This window comes from Heterocephalus glaber, unplaced genomic scaffold (genome assembly GCF_053883595.1).
Source record: "Heterocephalus glaber isolate CG9 unplaced genomic scaffold, H.glaber_assembly_v1.0 deba00000347, whole genome shotgun sequence".
Lineage (NCBI taxonomy): Eukaryota > Metazoa > Chordata > Mammalia > Rodentia > Bathyergidae > Heterocephalus > Heterocephalus glaber.
In genome coordinates, this window is record NW_028258143.1 from 21024518 (window position 1) to 21044116 (window position 19599).

The 19599-nt window shown below is 39.8% G+C and overlaps 1 protein-coding gene across 2 annotated transcripts in view; it reads left to right on the top strand.

The window, feature by feature from the left end:
* Cfap221 (cilia and flagella associated protein 221) overlaps positions 1–19599 on the top strand; it is a 159260-nt gene that overhangs the window by 118719 nt on the left and 20942 nt on the right. The window contains exons 20-22 of one of the 2 annotated variants that reach the window (XM_087198033.1): positions 1041–1199; positions 2527–2618; positions 11540–11632. In XM_087198033.1, the coding sequence (XP_087054159.1) occupies positions 1041–1199; positions 2527–2618; positions 11540–11632 (344 nt within the window). The remainder of the gene's footprint in view (positions 1–1040; positions 1200–2526; positions 2619–11539; positions 11633–19599) is intronic. The other variant, XM_087198036.1, reaches the window with a different exon arrangement.

Consider the following 19599-nt stretch of genomic DNA (forward strand, 5'->3'; position numbering starts at 1 on the left):
TGTTTGTGTCACTGTGGTCTTTGCAGACACCTTCAGTGGACCCATCCCTACTTTATTTCTGTGCCTTCAGCAGAGAGCCCCTCTGCATCTTCCCCCAAGACCATCATCCTGCAGCTCATCCTCTGCACCCACAGCCCAGTCTTTCCAGCATTCTTGACTCAACAGCGCAAGACATCTGGACCCTCACAGATGTGCATCTAGGGGCTGGAATGCCTCCCAATCTATATGTCCTTTAAATGGAAGTCATGGGAGGGGCCTTTATTTCTTGGCAGGGAGATCAGGTCTCCATAAATCATGTAGAATTATGTGGGGGTTTTTTTCATTGTCAGAAAAATCATAGAAAGAAAATGAACAAAATCTCAGCCTAATAGTTCTTAAACAGATGAGATTAAACAACTGTCGGGGGAAAGCTATGCTGTTTGGGACAAGAGTAGGGTATCTGCTGTGTAAGCTCTGGAAAGAATATTAAAAGGCTCTAGATTTTAGTATTGTGATGAAATTGTTCTATGACTCCATTAGTTCCGCTGGAGAATTAGTTTTAAAAAAAACACAAAGAAAATCTCACTTAAAATCAGATACTACCTCCCAATGGAGCCTTCCTGAATTAAAAACATTACCTAAACAATGTTAAAGGTTGGCATTTCCCGGTATATCAAATGTCACTCTCTTCTCTGTCTTCTCTTTAAAGCAGTTTCTAAGAAGCTATTTTTCTTCTCAGAACCAGAAGCTCATTTGCTTTTGAAAACCAGTTTGCTTATTTAATAATTTCCCCTAATCCATCATAATTACAAACAAATACTTTAAGATGTGTTTTTCAGTTATACTTCCATGTGAGGATAGTAAATTCACACGGTATAAGATGAACCCCTTAAAGCACTGTGATGATGTAAAATGCGGCCAACTTCTGGGCACCTCTGCTCTCTTTTCTAGATGAGTGTTAGTGCTAATGGGAGCCACAGAGGACATTAGCTGACGCCTGTCCTTGAGCCTGGCTTGGAAACTGGTTAAACAGAAAATTCTTTTTCTCCTCTCTTCTGCAGAATCCCAGCCCAGGCTTATTTGCTGTGAAACACCCTCTGACCTACACAGAAACGTTGATAGATTATCATCTGTGCACTCACCCCAAGTACAAGTTCACCCATGAGTTGCACCATGGGTCCAGCATTCCTCTCACCCAGAAGCAGTTTCTCCATCACACGGTAATGCCACCACCCAGCTCCCTGGCAGAGCTAGCCTTGCACTGCAGGGAGAGGCAAGGGACAAGGAGAGAGGGCCATAGCTGGGATTGAAAAAAGAGGCTTGTGGCCACAGCTACAAACAGCAGCCCTCCTGCCAGCAGCCCTGTGGGATCCTGGTGGAGACTCACTCAGGCCCACGCCTGTCCTCTCAAAACCAACGCTGCCCTTGTTCCAGCATCCTCTCTGTTTCCTCCTTACAGGCAACACCTAATGCTCATTCATTCATATTTCCATCATGCAAAATTCACATGGTAAGCAGAGCCCATGGCCTGACCTCCTTTTACTTTGGTCCCAGTAAGTGTAGAAACATCAGAATGGACAAAAGGGTGATGTGACACTGAGTAGTAAAGAACTGGTTCCAGAGAATTCCTTCTCTCCCCAGGTGACCAACCTGACCTGAATATCCAGGAGCCCCTCTTGAAGTTCCCCCTCAGGCCCCTCAAATTCAATCAATGCCCATCCCAGATCATTATCTCTGTCCAACTTCCACCAGTCGTGCCCCAAAATGCTTCCTTTTCCTGTCACCCACTTGCCTTTTTATTCTGTGGGTGACACTACATAGAATTTGGCATTGTGCACAGGACTCGTGTGACCCTCCATCCCTCTAGTTCATCCCCCATATCTAACCAGCCTGCCTTTTACACAGCCTGCCAGTCTCCCTTTGGTCTCCTCCATGGCTCACACTGCTCTGATCAGGCCTCCATGGAAATCTTCCTTTGACCCAAGTCTTATCATTCTGGTTCCTGCTTAGATGCCCTCAGTGGAGCCCTGCTGCCAGCAGGAGGGGCTCCAAGCTCATCAGCTTCACCCATGAGGCCTTCGGTGACCTGCCTGCCTCTTCCATCCCCATCACACGCCCTGCACTCAGCTGAGCTCAGGGTCTCCTGAGAGCAGACTCCATCGGGTCACCAATGCATGTGCTCACTCTGTTCCCTATATGGCTGTGCCACTTGAGGAGCTCCCTATCCTCTTCAGACACAATGCTAATACTTCATTCACAGTCATCAAAACAGATCTGAGGGCCTCATCCACCCTCCATCACTGCTGCTTGTTGCTTGTGGTGCTAATTTAGGGGATCTCTCTTTGTCTCTCATTCTGTGTTACATTGTTTAGTGCCCTTGCTGGAGTAATTGTCTTTTTACTTCAGAAAATTTAATTAATCTTAATGAAATGATAAATTTTGGAACTCACCTTTGTGGCTTAAAAACAGCCATCTGAATGAAATAAAGTCCTTCCTAGTCTTTAGGAACTGGTCCACATCATAACCCTGTGCCACTTTTCACTACAGGACATTATTCCTGGAATCATGCACTGGAAGAGGTTCCAGTCCCTGGAGCTCTCAGCCCTGCCCGACCCTTCTAAGATAGAGATCACCCACAGGTAAGTCCGTGAGCCAAAATAAACCCTTCTTCTGACAATTTCCCAGTCTGGTGTTTTTAGCAACAGAAAGTAGACTAAGGCACTCAGTGTTCAGTCACCCCATGTCCACTACCCATGTGTCTGCTGCACCACAGGAATTTGAGGAGATCAGTTTGTGACCCTAGGATACTTCCTTTGCCTGCTTCTCTCATTGCCAGCTGGAAAAGCTCCTCCTAAATTGAGTCAGATGCAGCTGTACTTCCCAAAGCTCATCCACATGCTGTCCTTTCCAGGGTATTCTTCTTCTCTGCTGCTCACCTTTGCCTGGAGATGACATGAGATAAACAGAAAACACCCAGCTGGGATTTAGTACATGACAGGAGTTCAGACAGGCTTGTGTCTTTCTGCATGTACTTTATTCACCTGTTGCCATCTCAAAATAAACTCAGCAACTTCTTTACTTTAGCCTACTTTTAAAATCTAATACCTCCAGAGTCGGAGGAAACAATGACATTGTAGAAGAAAGGTGGGCCTTTGCATTAGAGACCTGCCTCTGTTCCTGGTGGGCCAGGTCACCAGCCTCTGTGGTGGGGTGAATCGCTTCTTACTGATGCCCTTTGAACAGTAATTTCTCTGTGAAACAGGGGTAATGATGGAGTCCTCACTGGGCTGTAACAAGGACCAAAATTAAATGATCATGTGAAGCACCCCGCTTGTTGGCTCCTGCCCACTTTGATGACTTCTGCCTTTAGCCTGCTGCCAAACCTTGCTGTCACTCTATTGCCACCAGATGGCACCATCACCACCTCCGTGGGCTTTCATTTTGCTGGGGCTGAGAGGACCATTTAGGAGCAACCCATGTAACCAGTAGCTGGGTCTGGAGTGCTGTCAGGAGACTGAATAAGCACAATGGGAAGTGATGGAAAGTGGAGACTGCCCATGTCTACCCTCTGTGAGCTTACACAGGTCCTAAGAATTAGAAAAAAAAAAATTCTATTTTTGTTTCCAAAGCAGTGTCCTTGGGGAAAAAAAATCTCCCAAGGCAGTTCTTTCAACAAGCCCTCAGATGCATTCACCTTGGGCTTGACATAACCATGAATTAAATATGATGAATTCTTTGTGAATTAAAGAAAATTCTCCCCCAATGGTTTACTCTCTGTTTCTGTGTCCAAATTCTCTCTTGGGCTAGTTTGTTTTAAATAAACTGCAGTTACATAACAGCTCAAAAATCAACAGTGTCTTCTACATTTTCTTATCATGGATTTCCACTGAATGTAGGATTCTAGGTCAGCTGTTACTTCTAAAAATAGTTACAAAATAATAATGGTGATTCCTTTTTAAAATTCTGCCCTACCTCCACCCCCAGTATTGGGAATTGAACCCAGGACCTTAGCACTGAGCTACCTCCCCAGCCTCCCCCCTTTTTGAGACAGGGTCTCACTACATTGTTCAGGATAGTCTTGAATTCACTATGTACCCCAGGCTGGCCTTGAACTCACAGCAATCCTCCTGCCTCAGCCTCCTGAGTGCTGGGATTACAAGCATGCACCACTGAGTCTCACTAAGTCACTAAATTCCCTGGACTGGGCTCAATTTGAAATTCTCCTATCTCAGCCTCCCAGAGAACTGGGATTATAGGCCTGTGTCACCACACCTAGCTCTTAAATTTGTCTTAATCGTTCAGGCTGCTACAACAAAATACTATAGCATGGGTAGGTTATAAACAACAGAAATGTATTTCTCACAGTTCTGGGAAGAAAGACTGGGAAGTTCAAGATCAAGGCACTGGCAGATTTGGTGTCTAGTGAGGGCTTATTCATAGGTGATGCCTTTTTGCAGAGTCCTCACAATGAGGAAGAAGCAAGGCAGCCCTGTAGGGCTTCTCTTCTAAGGGCACTAATCCCATTCATGAGGGCTCCACCCTCAGGCCCTGATCACCTACCAAAGGCTCCACTTCAAATACAGTCACATTGGGGTTTATATTGGACACAGACATTCAGTCTGTAACAGGTTCCCATAAATCCATTCATTACTTTTCGACTTTGTAACCATTTTGCTTGAATAAATCACTCCTGTAACTTCTGAGGTTTTTCTTATATCTTTTGACCCTGAGATATAGCTGCATCTTGTCAAACCATGCAGTATGGATATTTAGCATTGATTTATTCCAAGTCATGTTTGTATTCATAAGAATCCGACCTGCTCTTTGGGTTCTTTACTCTTTAGGGAATTTCAAGAGAATTTCTTGAATCTCTGGACTTCCATAAAATCAAGAGTGAGCAGCAACCAAAGATATTATCTAATCCAGTAGTTCCTAGATTTCAGAATCTATAGATGAGTAAAATACTCAGAAGAATTTTGGGAACCGATTTAAGGTTATCAGAGTTTTGTTTTGTCAAGTAAGGATATTAAGGTAAATCAAAACAAAAACATCCAACTATCATCTACCCAATCACCATTTCCATTTTAAAAGACTACATTAACACTAACAATAATAATGATGGTGATGATAGGAATGTGATCTCAGAGTTTAAAATTGAACTCATTTTGTTTTATGAAAATCTCTATGTTTTTGTCACCCTGTCATCCCAGACCAGTGAATCTCTGAGATCGGTCCAGCTTCCCCCTTCTTGGTCCCTCTTCTCAACAGAAATCCCCTCTGACTACATGTGTTCTACATGTGTTTGGGAGAATGTTCAATTAGAACCTGATTCTTTGTTATGAACTCTGTAAACAGAGCTAACCTCTGCATGGGGGGTGCCCTGGTCCTCTTAGCAGTGGATGGGATTACAGACTAAAATCTGGGTGCTGGATGTGTGCATTGCTACTGGGATGTTTTTGTATCTTGCCCTCCTGAGCAGACAAAGCAGAGGGGTACATATACACACACTTATCACATACACAAAGACACACATGTAATATATACCTATATCTGCATGTAAGCACATGTGCATATACATATGAAGTCATGAATTTATACCAAACCCTAGAATTTCAGTCCACAAGCACAGTTAGTGCTTGCTTTTCCCCATTCCATTCCATATTTGTATCTCCCTTCCCACTGTGAGAACTCTGGTTCCTAACACATTTAATTACTCAATTTTATAACACATCTAAAACAGTTTAAGAATTGTCTCATATGTAGACACTTTAACAAACAAGCCTCATTAAGCAGAGTTCAGATTTATTTGCCATTATCTCCCTATCTTTATTCCACCCAAGACCATGGCTATGTAGGTATAGTTAAATACTTAAGTTATTTGGGTTATTTCTTTCCCATTTTTCCTCCCTTCCTTTCTCTGTCTCCCCTATTCCCCCCCGGCCCCACCTCCCTCTTCTTTTCTTTTTCTTTCTGTCTGTTATGATTGTGTAATTGTTTCAGTTTTCTTAAATTTCTCTTATTGATTTATTTTTTTAATATGTAGAACATCTGGCTGAGCATTGTGTCACAAGCCTGTAATCTCAGCACTTGGGAGGCTGAGACAAGAGGATCATAAGTTCAGCCTGGACTACATAGTGAGATGCTGCCTCAAAAAAAAGTAGAACATAAACATTATTTCCAAATTCAGAGCTACACAAAAAGCTGTATTCAGGGAAATGTCCCTCCCTCCCATTGCACTTCGGCCGCATTCCTCTCAGAGAAGGGAACCACCTTGGCCTTCTTACTTACCCTTCCCATGTTCCTCTCTGTAATGCTAAGCAGAATGTAGTGATTTTTTTTTCTTGTTTCTTATACAAACACTGGCACTCTATATATGCTCTTCTGAATTTCCTTTTTTCACTTAGTAATATCTCCTGGATATTTCTATATATCAGTTCGGTTTGCAGATACCTTCCCCATTCATTCTCTTTTCCCTGTGTAAAAACCATGGTGCTATAGTTTATAGTTTATAGTTCAGCCAGTCTCCACATTTGGGGACCAAATACACTTTTGCAGAAGAACAAAACGAGGATAAGTCTTATCTCAAAGTCCTATGTGCACACACAAAGAAGCCTTCATCAACCTCTTTGCATTCCTGCTTTTGCCTTCTCTTCAGCCCACAGCTCAGTAGAGGTCACTTCCCTTCTATGGGTAACTCTCTGCTCTTCTTTATGAGACAAAACTCTTTCAAGCTTCTAGAAATTTCTTCCACAAAATTATTGAAAACTTTTATCCACTGTATCCTTTCTCCTGTTCCCTTTGCTGTTATATGACAATTTTTATGCCCTTAATATTATAAAAAGCTTTATAAAGAAGCAATTGAAACCAGAAACAGCAAGCTCTCATTCTATTGTTTTCAACTGTTGTGACTACCATAGACTATTGGTATCCCAAGCAAAGAATTGAGAAGACACACAGTAGAAATGAAAGCATGTATTTATTAGCAAAGATACAATCATAAGGGTGGGACCAAGCCAGTGAGAAGAGCTCATGTCCCAGAAGAAGCCAGGTGTCAGAGCCTATATGTGATTTTTACGAGGAAATAACCCATTGAACTGGTGGCTATTCATGCAAGGAAAAGTCTCCTCCTTTCTGTTTTGGGGGCGGGTAGTCCTTGTATGGACCTTTGAAGAACTGTCATGGTACCCAAAGCCCATGCGGAAGGAGGAAGCCAAAACGACAATGTAAATGGGGTTATAATTAATTATAATTGAGATGGGGTCACTTTCAGTTGTTTAAGGTATTCTATAGCACATGCACCCCCAGGCAAGGTTTAGTTAGAGGTGGGCACTCTGTAGTTTCTAGAGAGGTTATCTTGGGCCCCCAAGAAGCTGATAGTTCATGCGCCCTCTTGTCTTGATCAGCTGTGGTCCAGCTATTAGAACCGAGCACTCCTCCACCTTCTGGAGAGTCAGCTTCCTCTTCAGGAATTTCTCTATTTCCTGTTTCTAACATTTTGAAATAAAAGTGCTTCCAGCTTTTAAAATAATGACACATTGAGCCGGTCCCAGCACCCGGAAGGAAGCTCCCCCGCTGCCATCCCAAGCTCCTAGGGCACAGAAGGTGAGCCGCGTGGGTGCCAGAAGCACCCCCTCCCCCACCGTGGAAATGAGAAGACATATAAACAAGCCTCAAAAACAGACTTTTCCAGATCACCTACAGCAACCCCAAAGGGAAACAAGATGGAACACTGATACTCAACCACCTGGACTCTGAACTGGCAACAAAAGAGGATCTGGGAAAAATGAAATCAGAAATAATTACTCAGATAACAGCAAAGATTGTGCTGATGGTGCAAGACATGGTTAATAAATCTAGAGAGGACACAGATAAAAAAAATAGAGGATCTGGGGAACATGATGGAATCCCAACATAGGAAACAAATGGAATCCATAAAACAGATACAAACAGATTTCCAAGAGATTAAAAACTCCATCGAAAGTCTGTGCAGCAGAATGAACCAATGTGAGGATAGAATTTCACATATAGAAGATAAGATTGCAATTAGTGACCAGGAAAAGAAACATTGCTTTAAAATTGTAAGAGAACATGAGAAATCAATCCAGCAGTTGCTCGACGATGCAAAGGAGAATAACATAAGACTGATCAGAGTCAATGAAGAAAGAGGAGAGAGTGCAGATGACATAAAAAAAACTCTTCACAGAAGTGATGGCAGAAAACTTCCCAAGGAAGGGAAAAGAACTTGACATACAGATAAGTGAGGCATATAGGACTCCAGCTAGCCTTAATCAAAAAAAATCTACACATAGGCATATAATAGTTAGGATTCCAGGAATCCAACAGAAGAATAAAATTCTACAAGCAGTGAGAGAAAAGAAACAAATCACATACAAAGGAAAGCCCATCAGAATCACAGCAGACTTCTCAATGCAAACCCTCAAGGCAAGAAGAGCTTGGAGTGATGTATTTCAAGCCCTAAAGGAAAACAGCCTCCAACCCAGATTGATGTACCCTGCAAAACTATCTTTCAAAATTGATGGAGAAATAAGATACTTTCATGATAAACAGCACCTCAGGAACTTCATGAATACCAAACCGGCACTCCAAAAAATTTTAGACAATACCCTAGAAAAAGACAATGAGGATCAGAACCCCAGGAAACCCAGCAGAATGAATCCATTGGATGTGACAAATTAAACGCAAAGGGGCAAAATCCAACAAAAAGAAAAAGTCATGACTAGGCTTTTAAAACTTTTGACTTCATCTCCCTAATGAGTGTATAATTCAATCTTATTATTGTACTGATTAGTATTTTTCTGATTCTAGAGTCGCATACCATTCCTTGTGCTATACTGGCTATTTATCATCTTCTTATGTCTACATTTTAATTGGGTTGTCTATTAATGAGCTCTAAGAATTCTTTATATATTCTGCTCATAGGTTATATGCATTGTAAATATGGTCTGTTTAAGGACTACTTTTCATTTTAATGATGTCTTTTAAAGTTCTAAATTTTGATGAAATCTCATTTATCAATTTTTTTCTTTTATACATCATGTTTTTTGTATCCTAGGTAGTTCTTGCCTACCCTGAATTCATCAATATTTTCCCTTATAATTTCTTCTTAAAGTTTTATACTTTTAGGCTTTCTTATTTAGGTTCATAGATCCCTTCAAGTTATTTTCATGTATGGAAAAAAAGGGTTGAGGTTAATTTTTTATATACGGATACCAGGTGTTCTAGTGCCATTTGCTGAAGACACTATCTCTTCCTCAGCCCTTGAATCAAGTTTATATTCTATAAAATGCTAATGTTAAATAATCTTTCAAAACTCAGTGGACCATATATGTGTGGTTCTGTTTCCAGATTTTCTGTTTTATTCAAATGATCTATATGTCTTTCCTTACACCAACACTGCCTTGATTACTGTGGCTTTAGAAGAAGTCTTAAAATTGGGTGCTAAACGTCTTCCAACACTGTTTTTGTTTTTGTTTTTTGGCTTTTCTGGGTCCTTTCTACTCCTACATAACTTTTAAATTTCAATATCCGGTTCTTCATTTATAGCAAGTATTCACAGACCTGAATTTTTATATATACCTTGTGTTTTCTAATCCTGCTAAATTCAAGTACAAGTTCCAGGGGCTCCTAGAGATTTCTTAGTATTTTCTCTGTAGATGATCGTTTCATCTACATATAAAGATTTTGCTTCTGCCGTGCCAATCCTATCCAAGTTGTGTCATTTTATTGCCAAACTATTTTGGTGGGGACTAGGTTTCAAAGTTTAATGGACAGATAAAGAGTAAGCATATCTGCCCTTGTTCCCCACCTTAAGGAGAAAGCATTGTATCTTCTCCATTCATATAAGGCATTCTCACTGGAAGTATGGAGTATATGTCTTTAATCTGTTGAGAAAGTTCTGTTCTACTTCTAGTCTCCTGATAGCTTTTACCATGAACAGCTGTAGAATTTAGTCCAGTACTTTTTCTCCAACTAGTGACAGGATCATATGGCTTTCTCCTTTCCTCTGTTAAAATGATAACTTTTGGGGGTGGATCTTCCAGTGCTGAATCAACACTGCCATCCCTATATCAAAACCACTTTCTACATACTGCCAGATTTGACTTCTAATAGTTTGTTTTGTTAAACAAATTTCTATCTATGTTCATACTTTTTTCTTCTATTATCTTTAGCCAGTTTTAGGATTAGCACAATGTTGATTTCCTAAAATGAGGGGAGAAGTGTTCCTTCTTTTTTCTGCTTTAATTGTTTGATATAATTTATCAGTTGAAATGTTTATGAGCCTGCTATTGTCATATAGGTAGGTTTTCAAGCTAGGAATATACTTTCTTTAATAGGTGCTATTCAAATTTTATATTCCTCCAGAGTTAGTTTCATTAATTTGTCTTCTAAGTCACTTCTTAGAAGTTGTCAAATTTATTTCAAAAAAGATTTTTGTAATATGCTTTCTATATCCTTTTAAATTCTGTAAAATCTGTGGAAATGTCTCCTAGATCTTAATACTGTAATTTAAAAAATGCATAACTGATACTGTGTAACAGGAAGAAAAGGTCTAAAAGAGCAAGGGAATTGGGAGGGGTAGGGGAAGGGAAAAAAGGGAAAGGAAAAAATATGAGAAGAGGAAAAAAATGGAAACAAGGTCTTTGCAAATAGGGAAGGGTGGAGGGGGTGAAGGGAGGGCAAGGGAAGGGGAAAATAAATAAGAACCAAGAGACTCATGTAATGGTACAAGATCCCAATGATGAATGTAACTGTATTGTATACCTAAAATGTACCAATGAAGTTAATGGGGGAAAAAGAAAATAATGACACATTTTTCTTCTCCCTATCTCAATAATTTTAATGCCATTAATTAATACTCAGGAACCTTTATATAAAGCCCTAAAACCAAACAATTTCTAAGGGGGTGAGAAAGAAGGTTTAAAATTGGATAGAATAATGGAATTAATATGAGAAAATGAAAAAAATGGAAGCAAAGTCTTTATAAATGGGGGGGCATAGGGGCTGAAGGGAGGGTGGGGGAATGGGGAAAAATAAGAAACAAGATGGAGTATGTAAAGGTGCAAATGTTCAATGATGAATGTCATTATATTGTGTACCTAAAATGTACCAATAAAACTATGTGAAATTTTTGAAAATAGATATAATAATTAAGAAAGAGTATAAAGGTGGGAAAAATACTAAAGACAAAAAGTAAATTATCTGACTAGCCTTTCTCCCACTCCAGGAAATAACATAATTTTAGATATTTGGACACTCCTTTTTTTTTTTTCAGTGCAAGGGATGGACAAGTGTTGGGCAAGTGCTCTGCCATGCAGCCACATCCCCTGCCCTTCTCTGATTTTGCTTTTACATTCCACAGCATCCTCTGGGGTTTACATAGGGCCTCTCACATCGCAGCCTTTGGCTTTTTCAGAAACACAGGTGATATTCAGGAATGAGGGAGGGAAGAAAGGTAGAAATCTCACCCGTGGTAAAGTGAAATGCTTTGGAAAAGACTGCTCTTGTGACTGTCTTTGGCTACTGTGTGATTCTTCCACAGCTGTGACTCCTATAACCCAGTCATGCTTCCTGTAGACATCCCTGCCCCTCTGGACGCCTTACCGGAAGAAGACAGACTGGAAACTATTGAATGGTACTTTTGTTTTTGTTTTTGCCCTTACTCTCTGATGTGGTCTGTTTTCTAAAAATATGCAAGGTGCTCTGAGGGATTTCTGAAGAGCACTCAGCACCTGAGCTTTTGACCCAAATGAGCAGACAAGGCTGAGCCCAGCTATCTCGTCACCCATATCAGGCGATGGAAAACAGATCATCCCCGGTATGCTGACCATCAGTGCTCATAGGGCTCTTGGGAGGGGGAGCAGAGGTGGTCATGGGCTTGGGAGGATCTCATGCTCATGTGGACCTGGGTTGTTATGTGAAAGATGGGTGGGGTTTGGATAGGCATAAAGAAGTGTAAGCCCGAAAGCAGGGGGCTTGGGTTTGATTTTACTGATCAGTGTTCAATAGCCAGGGAGCACATGTCCTTTGAATCTTCTGTCCCTGTGGCCATTTAAACCTGGTGACTAGAGGCCCAGCAGTGCAGTGGCACAGCTGGAGTTTGTGACACTTGGAGCAGTCCTTCAATTTGCTGCCCACCAACATATCTGAATATGTTAACCTGCTTAAATACCACCCAAAAAATGTGCCACCCAGGATGGACCCCCACTCTCCAGCTACACCACTGAAATAGGAAACCTGAGGCAAACAGCACATGCGTGCCTGTCCAGGAGCAGCTTCTCCATCGTGAGCACACATGTGCCCCGCTAGACACCTACCATTGCCCTGTTTGCAAATGCCTCTGGATCACAGTCACTACTTTCTCCCTTTAAAAATATGCTTAACTCTTCATTATATCACTTAGAACCTTAGAAGAGAACCTTAGAACCTTAGAAGTTCCATATGTTTTACCAGGCACTTTATACCAAGCAAAATTAAAATCCATTTAAGTTTTCTAGTTTAATTAACCAAAATAACATAAAGTTTTAGATATACCTTCCCATATTGGTTTGTTTTTTGTACTATAACAAAATACCTGGAGCAGGCTAACTTTATGAAAGAAAAAGGATTATTCAGACCAGTTCTAGAGGTTCAAGGGTGTGGCACCACCATCAGGTCAGCCCTGGTGAGGTCTCTTGGGAGAATGGCCTCACAGTGATGGAAACACATGCCAGACAGGAAGCCAAAGAGAGATACAAGGCTCACCAACAACTTGTGTTTATTAGAACTAACTCAGGGTCCCCAGAAAGCTAACTTAATCTCTTCCAAGGACAGCACCTTCAGTATCTAATGACCTTCCATTGAACCAGCACCTCTCATCCACCACATTGATGACCAGGCCTCCCAACGCAAGAGCCCTTTGGTGTAGTCAAACCACATCCAAACCGTAGCACCATCTTTCATTAAAATTAGATTCCATCAGAATGACTTTGGAGCATCTGCAATGTTGTGCAGCACAGTGATTACAGGTATAGGCTGTAGGTCAAACCCCTGCCTTGCCACTCACTCTCAGTACACCTTGGGCAAGTGACTTCATTTCTCAGTCCCTCCATGTCCTCATCTTTAAAAGGGGGTGACCCAGGAACTACTAACTGGTTACTATGAAGAGCAATATGTGTAAAGTGTCTAGTAAAGTCCCTTACACATAGCAAGGTCCTGATAATTTGGGCTATTACCATTAATGACCTTGATATCCCAACCTCCCAGCCTAGGACCTGAGGCTCAATAGATGAGCATTTAAACAAATGTCCTTTCATTCAGTGCTAATAGTATAAGACAATAAGAAATACAGAAAATACATGGTTAAATTTCCAGAATACCAAATTAAGAGATAGTCACATTCCAAGAGGTTTCCTTCCATCTAGTGTTATGCCAAAATAGAAGATGAAGAAAGATTTCTGATATTTTCAATTTTTTAAATTTTTAATCTCAGGAGTGTAAAGGAACACTTGAATATATTGGTTTATCTGTGATGGCAGCTTTGGGTACAGCACAAAGGAGACTGCCAGCCTTACCTGACCAGATGACAGGCACAGGAGGAGGACCCTTGGCCCTAAAGTTCCTCCTTTATGCTATTTTTCCTCATCTTCTGTTACTGAAGATCCATTTTTTAGCTTTGTTCCCATTAAAGCAAAGATATGTCTGGGGCAGGGATACTTTGAGTCTCACCTATAACCCAGTATAATTCTCTCAAAATTTGGGGGAATTTAGGCTTGGGAGAGAGAGGGGCAGGAAAGATGGTGGAAATGAGAGGACTCCTAGTATAGTGACGAAGCCAGGAAATTTAAAAGAAGGTAGGGGTGAGAAGCTGAAGACAAACATGGCCAGCTTAACCACTGACCATGACCCAGAGGCTTCTGTGTGCTTGTTTGACTGAAGCAGAATTTTGACATGAGGAGTCTGCTCTCTGATCACTGTTCAGGCCAAATGCCCAGGCCTGTGCCTCGCTGATTGCTGCTGGGTTTGGTTCTGGCCCTGTGCCAGTGACAGCTCCATGTTGCTGTGATTTGGATCTCCAGTGTCCCTAGAGGCCCAGGTGTCAACTGCTTGATCCTAAGCTTGACACTACTGGGAGGGGGTGGAACCTATAAGAGGTGCGGTCCGGTAGAAAGAAGTCCAGTCACTGGGTGCTTGCACTTGTAAGGGATTTGGGGGACCCAGCCCTTTCCTGTCTCTCTCTCTCACGCCCAGCTGGCCATAAGATGAATAACCTTCCTCCACCACATGCTCCCACCTTGATGATTTCTACCAGGTTGAATTTTTTCTTTTTCTTATTATTTACATTTATTGATACAATTTACATATAATGATCACTTTCATCATATGGAATTTGTACCTGTACATGGTATATCTTGATGCTTTTTTTTTCCATTCCCCTCCTCTCCCTTCAACCTCTCTACCCCTCCTTATTTACAAGAGCTTTGTTTCCATTTCATCTTTCTTTTCTCATTGTTTTTCTTTTCCCTTCCTTCCTTTCTCTCTCCCGCCTCCCTAGTGCCCCTTCCCATTTGAACATTTTTTTCCCATTGCACAATGTCTATTATACATTTTGGTCCTTATTTACATTTTGTTTCCCACACCAGAGAAACAATGCAATATTTACACAGGTGTGTCTGATTTATTTCACTTAAGAATATGATCTCAAGGTGCATCCATTTACCTATAAATGTCTCAATTTTATCCTGCTTTATGGCTGAGTAGTACTCCATTGTATTTTAAAAAACCACATCTTTTTATTCATTCATTGGTTGATGGGCATTTGGGCTGTTTCCAAGATCTAGCTGCTATAAACATGGGTGAGCATATAGCACTGCGGTATGATGCTTTTAATTCTTTTGAAAAGATACCAAAAAGGGAGACAGCTGGGTCAAATGAAGCCACTAGTCCTAGTTTTCTGAGGAATCTCCACACTGATTTCTACAGTGGTTGCACCAGTCTACACTCCCACCAAGTGGAGAAGGATTCCTTTTTCACCACAGCCCCACCAGCATTTGTTACTGGTTAATTTCTTTTTTTGGTTAATTTCTTAATAATAGCCATTCTTTCTGGCATAAAATGGAATCTCAGTGCTGTATTAATTTGCATCTCTCCAATGATCAGTGATGTTGAACACTTTTTCATATATTTATTTGCTATTTGTACTTCATCTGAGAAGTGTGTATTCATCTCAGATGCCCATTTTTTGATTGGGCCTTTACATTTGGGGAATTTGATTTTTTTTCAGTTCTTTATATATTCTAGATATTAGTCTTTTGTCTGAGGAACAGCTGGCAAAAAGTTTTCCCACTCTGTTGGTTGTCTCTTCACTCTGTTGGTCATTTCTTTTGCTAAAAGCTTTTTAATAAGATGAGATCTCAGTTGTTGATTCTTTGTGATATTTCCTGGATGATTAGGGTTTTGTTCATAAAGTCTTTGCCTACACTTATGTCTTCAAGAGTTCTGCCTATTCTATCTTCCACCAGATTTAGTGTTTCTGTTTCAATATTTAGATCTTTGATCCATTTTGATTTTAGTTTAGTGCATGGTGAGAAACATGGGTCTAGTTTTAGTCTTTGACATGTAGATAGTCAATTTTTTCAGCATCATTTATTAAAGAGGCTACTTCTTTTTTTTTTTTTTTGGTATCGAGGATTGAACTCAGGACCTTGCACTTGTGAGGCAGGCACTGGAACCACTGAGCTAAAAATGTACCAATTATTAGAATGAATAATCGATAATGTAAAATACGAATAAAAGGTCCAAAGGGGTAGGGGTAGTGGGAGGGGCAGGGGAAAGGAAAGAAGGGAAAGGAAAAAATGATGAGAAATGGAGAAAATGGAAATAAAGTCTTTGTAAATAGGGAAGGGTGGAGGGCATGAAGGGAGGGCTAGGAATGGGGATAAAATAAGAACCAAGATGCATTATATAAAGGTACAATTCCCAATGAGAAATGTAATTGTGTTGTATACCTACAATGTACCAATAAAAGAATTTAATTAAAAAAAAAAAGAGGCTATCTTTCTTCCAGTGAAGGTGTTTGGCCCCTTTGTCAAAGATAAGGTGGCTAAATGTATTTGGAGTTGTTTCTGCATCTTCTAATCTGTTCTATTGATCCTCATGTGTGGGTTTTTTTTTTTCTTGCCAGTACTACATTGTTTTTATCACAGTAGTTCTGTAGTATACAAGTTAGGGATTTTAATGCCCTCTGCCTTACCTTTGTTGCCCAGAATTGTTTTTACTATTCTAGGTTTCCTCTGGTTCCCAATGAATTTTAGGAATGTTTTCTATAGTTCTGTGAGATATGCTATTGAAATTTTGATTGGGATTGCATTAAATCTGTGTGAGAATTTTGGGACTATTGCCATTTTTACTATGTTAGTTCTTCCTAACCACAAGCAAGGGATATCTTTCCATTTTCTGATAGGCTCTTTGATCTTCTTTTTCAGAGTACTGTAGTTTTCAATGTAAAGATCTTTTACTTCCTTTGTTAGATTGATTCTTAAGTATTTCATTTTTTTCAAGGCTATTGTGAAAGGCATGGTTTCCCTAATTTCTCTCTCAAAAGGGCTTGTTATTTGTGCACAGGAATGCTATTGATTTTTTAGTGTAGATTCAACAATTTGTTGCATACAAGAAACACATTTAACTCAAAAAAATTCATAGACTGAAAGTCAAAGGATAGAAAACAATATTTCATGTGACAGGAACATGTAAAAAAGCAGGGGTAGTTATTCTATTTGCAGACAAAATTATCTTCAAGCCAAGACTGATCAAAAGAAACAAAGAAGGCCACTACATACTTGTTCAGAGGAAACTCCAAGAAGAAGAGATAACAATCATAAATATATATGCACCAAATTACCAGCACACCCACCTTTATAAAACAAATATTAACAGACATGAAAAATCAAATAAACACTAACACAATTATAATGGGGGATCTCTATACGCCACTGTCACAAATAGATGAACTACACAAAAAAATCAACGAAGAGATATCAGAATTGAACCAAACTTATGAACAATTGGACTTAGTAGATGTCTACAGAGTGTTCCACCCTACAACATCAGAATACACATTCTTCTCAGTTGAGAATGGGACATTCTCCAAAATAGGACATTCTCCACATACTAGCTCATAGAACATGCTTAAGTGAATACAAAGGAATTGAAATTATCCCATGCATATTATCAGACCATAGTGAAAAGAAACTGGGAATCAATGGCAAAAGAAACCACAAAAACTACATAAACATATGGAAATTAAGTAACACTCTCCTGAACAACCAATGGGTCCCAGATGAAATTAAAGAAGAAATTGGACAGTTTCTACAATTAAATGATAATGCCAAAACTACATACTGGAAGTAATGGGGGGCAGTAAAAGCAGTCCTATAAGGGAAACTTATAGCAGTGAACTCACATCAGGAAAACAGAGTTGCTCAAATAAACAACCTAATGCTGAACCTCAAACTTTTAGAAAAAGAAGAACAAATCAAACCCAAAGCTCATAGGAGTGAGGAAACTATAAAGATCAGAGCATAAATTAATGCAATTGAGACTAAGGAAACAATACAAAGAATCAATGAATCAAAGAGTTGGTTCTTTGAAAGATTAAATAAAATTGATAAACCCTTAGCCAATCTTATCAAAAAAAGGAAAGAAAAGACTCAAATCCATGCAATTAGGAATGAAAAAGGTGAAATCACAATGGATTCTGCCGAAATCCAGAAGATCACAATACCTACTTCAAGAATCTTTATTCTACTAAGATGGAAAATACAGGAGAAATGTACAGTTTCCTAGATGCATATGAATTACCATAGCTGAATCAAGAAGATATAAAAATTCTAAATAACCCAGTATCAGTCAATGAAATTGAAGATGTAATTAAAAACCTACCAACAGGGCCGGGGATTTAGCTCAGGGGTTCCACTGCCTGCCTCGCAAGCAGAAGGTCCCGAGTTTGATCCCCAGTACCAAAAAACAAACAAACAAACAAACAAAAACCTGCCAACAAAGAAAAGCCCAGGTCCTGAAGGCTTCACAGTGAATTCTACAAGAAATTTAGAGAATATCTCATGCCACTTCTCCTCCAAGAGAAGCAGTACTCCCAAAGTCATTCCTAGAAGCATTACCTTGATACCAAAACCAGAGAAGGATCCAACCAAAAAAGAGAACTACAAGCCAATCTCCCTAATAAACATACATACAAAAATTCTCAATAAGATATTGGCAAACAGAATGCAGCAAATCATCAAGAAGATTATACACCATGACCAAGTATCATTCATCCCAGGGATGCAGGAATGATTCAACACATGCAAATCAATAAATGTAATGCACCATATCAAAAGAGCTAAGGACAAAATCACAAAATCATCTCAATAGATGCAGAAAAACCATTTGACAAAGTCCAATACTTATTCATGATTTTTAAAAAACTACAGAAAATTGAAATAAATGGTCTTTATCTCAATCTGATAAAAACCATCTATGACAAACCAATAGCCAACATCTTACTAAATGGTCATAACTTGAAAGCTTTTACACTAAAATCAGGAACAAGACAAGGATGTCCACTATCACCACTCCTATTCAATAAAGTTCTGGAAATATTAGCCAGAGCAATTAGACAAGAGAAAGAAAGAAAAGGAATAAAGATAGGAAAGGAAGAAGTTAAACTATCATTATTTGCAGATGACATGTCTACATAGAAAGCACAAAAATTCCACCAAAAAAACTAGATTAATAACCAAATTCAGTCTCATAGCAGGAATCAAAGTCAGTGCTCCTGCCTTGATATACCATGCCTCATAGACCCAAAGCATTCAGGACAAGCAACCATGGACTGAAACCAGAAGCCAAAATAACTTTTTCTCCTTTTAAATTGATATCTCAGGTGTTTTGTCACAATGACAGAAAACTGACTAACCTGCATCCTTTATGTTGAAGTAATAAGTTTAAATTCTATTTATTTGGCAAATATGTATCTTCATTTTTACTTGAGATGAGGCTATTGAATACATTCTTCCTGGTCTTTATATGAATGCTCATTTCATAAATGAAACTCTCATTATTTAACTCCTCTCACTTTTCAGAATATTATGGAAACTCATTTATCAACCTATTCTGCTGCTTCTTAGGCATCTGCAAATGTTCATTAAGTCTAGACCAGTGACAGAACACTTATACAAGTCAGGCAAAGCAGATTTATTACTGACAGGAATTGAGGATAAGCAGAAGCTTAGGATTCAGGATGAGCTGCACCTTCAGCTGGAAAGCTGCCCAGGATGGATGTGGTCACATCTGTGCATGCCACACACACATTGCAGCTGAGGGACCTACAAGCATTTCATTCTGGCTTTATACCTCAGAGTGACATGGATGCCTGATCTCAGGTATTGCAGGACACATTGGTCTGACAGGATCAAGGACTCCGCCCAGTTGTTCTGGAACATTCCTCTTTATTTCAGGATGTTTCATTCTCAGAATCATTTGCCCAGAAATTGCAAACAATTATGTGGATTGTAATCCAGAAAGACAATCTCAGATGCCATAATCCCAAATGTTGAAGTCTCAAAA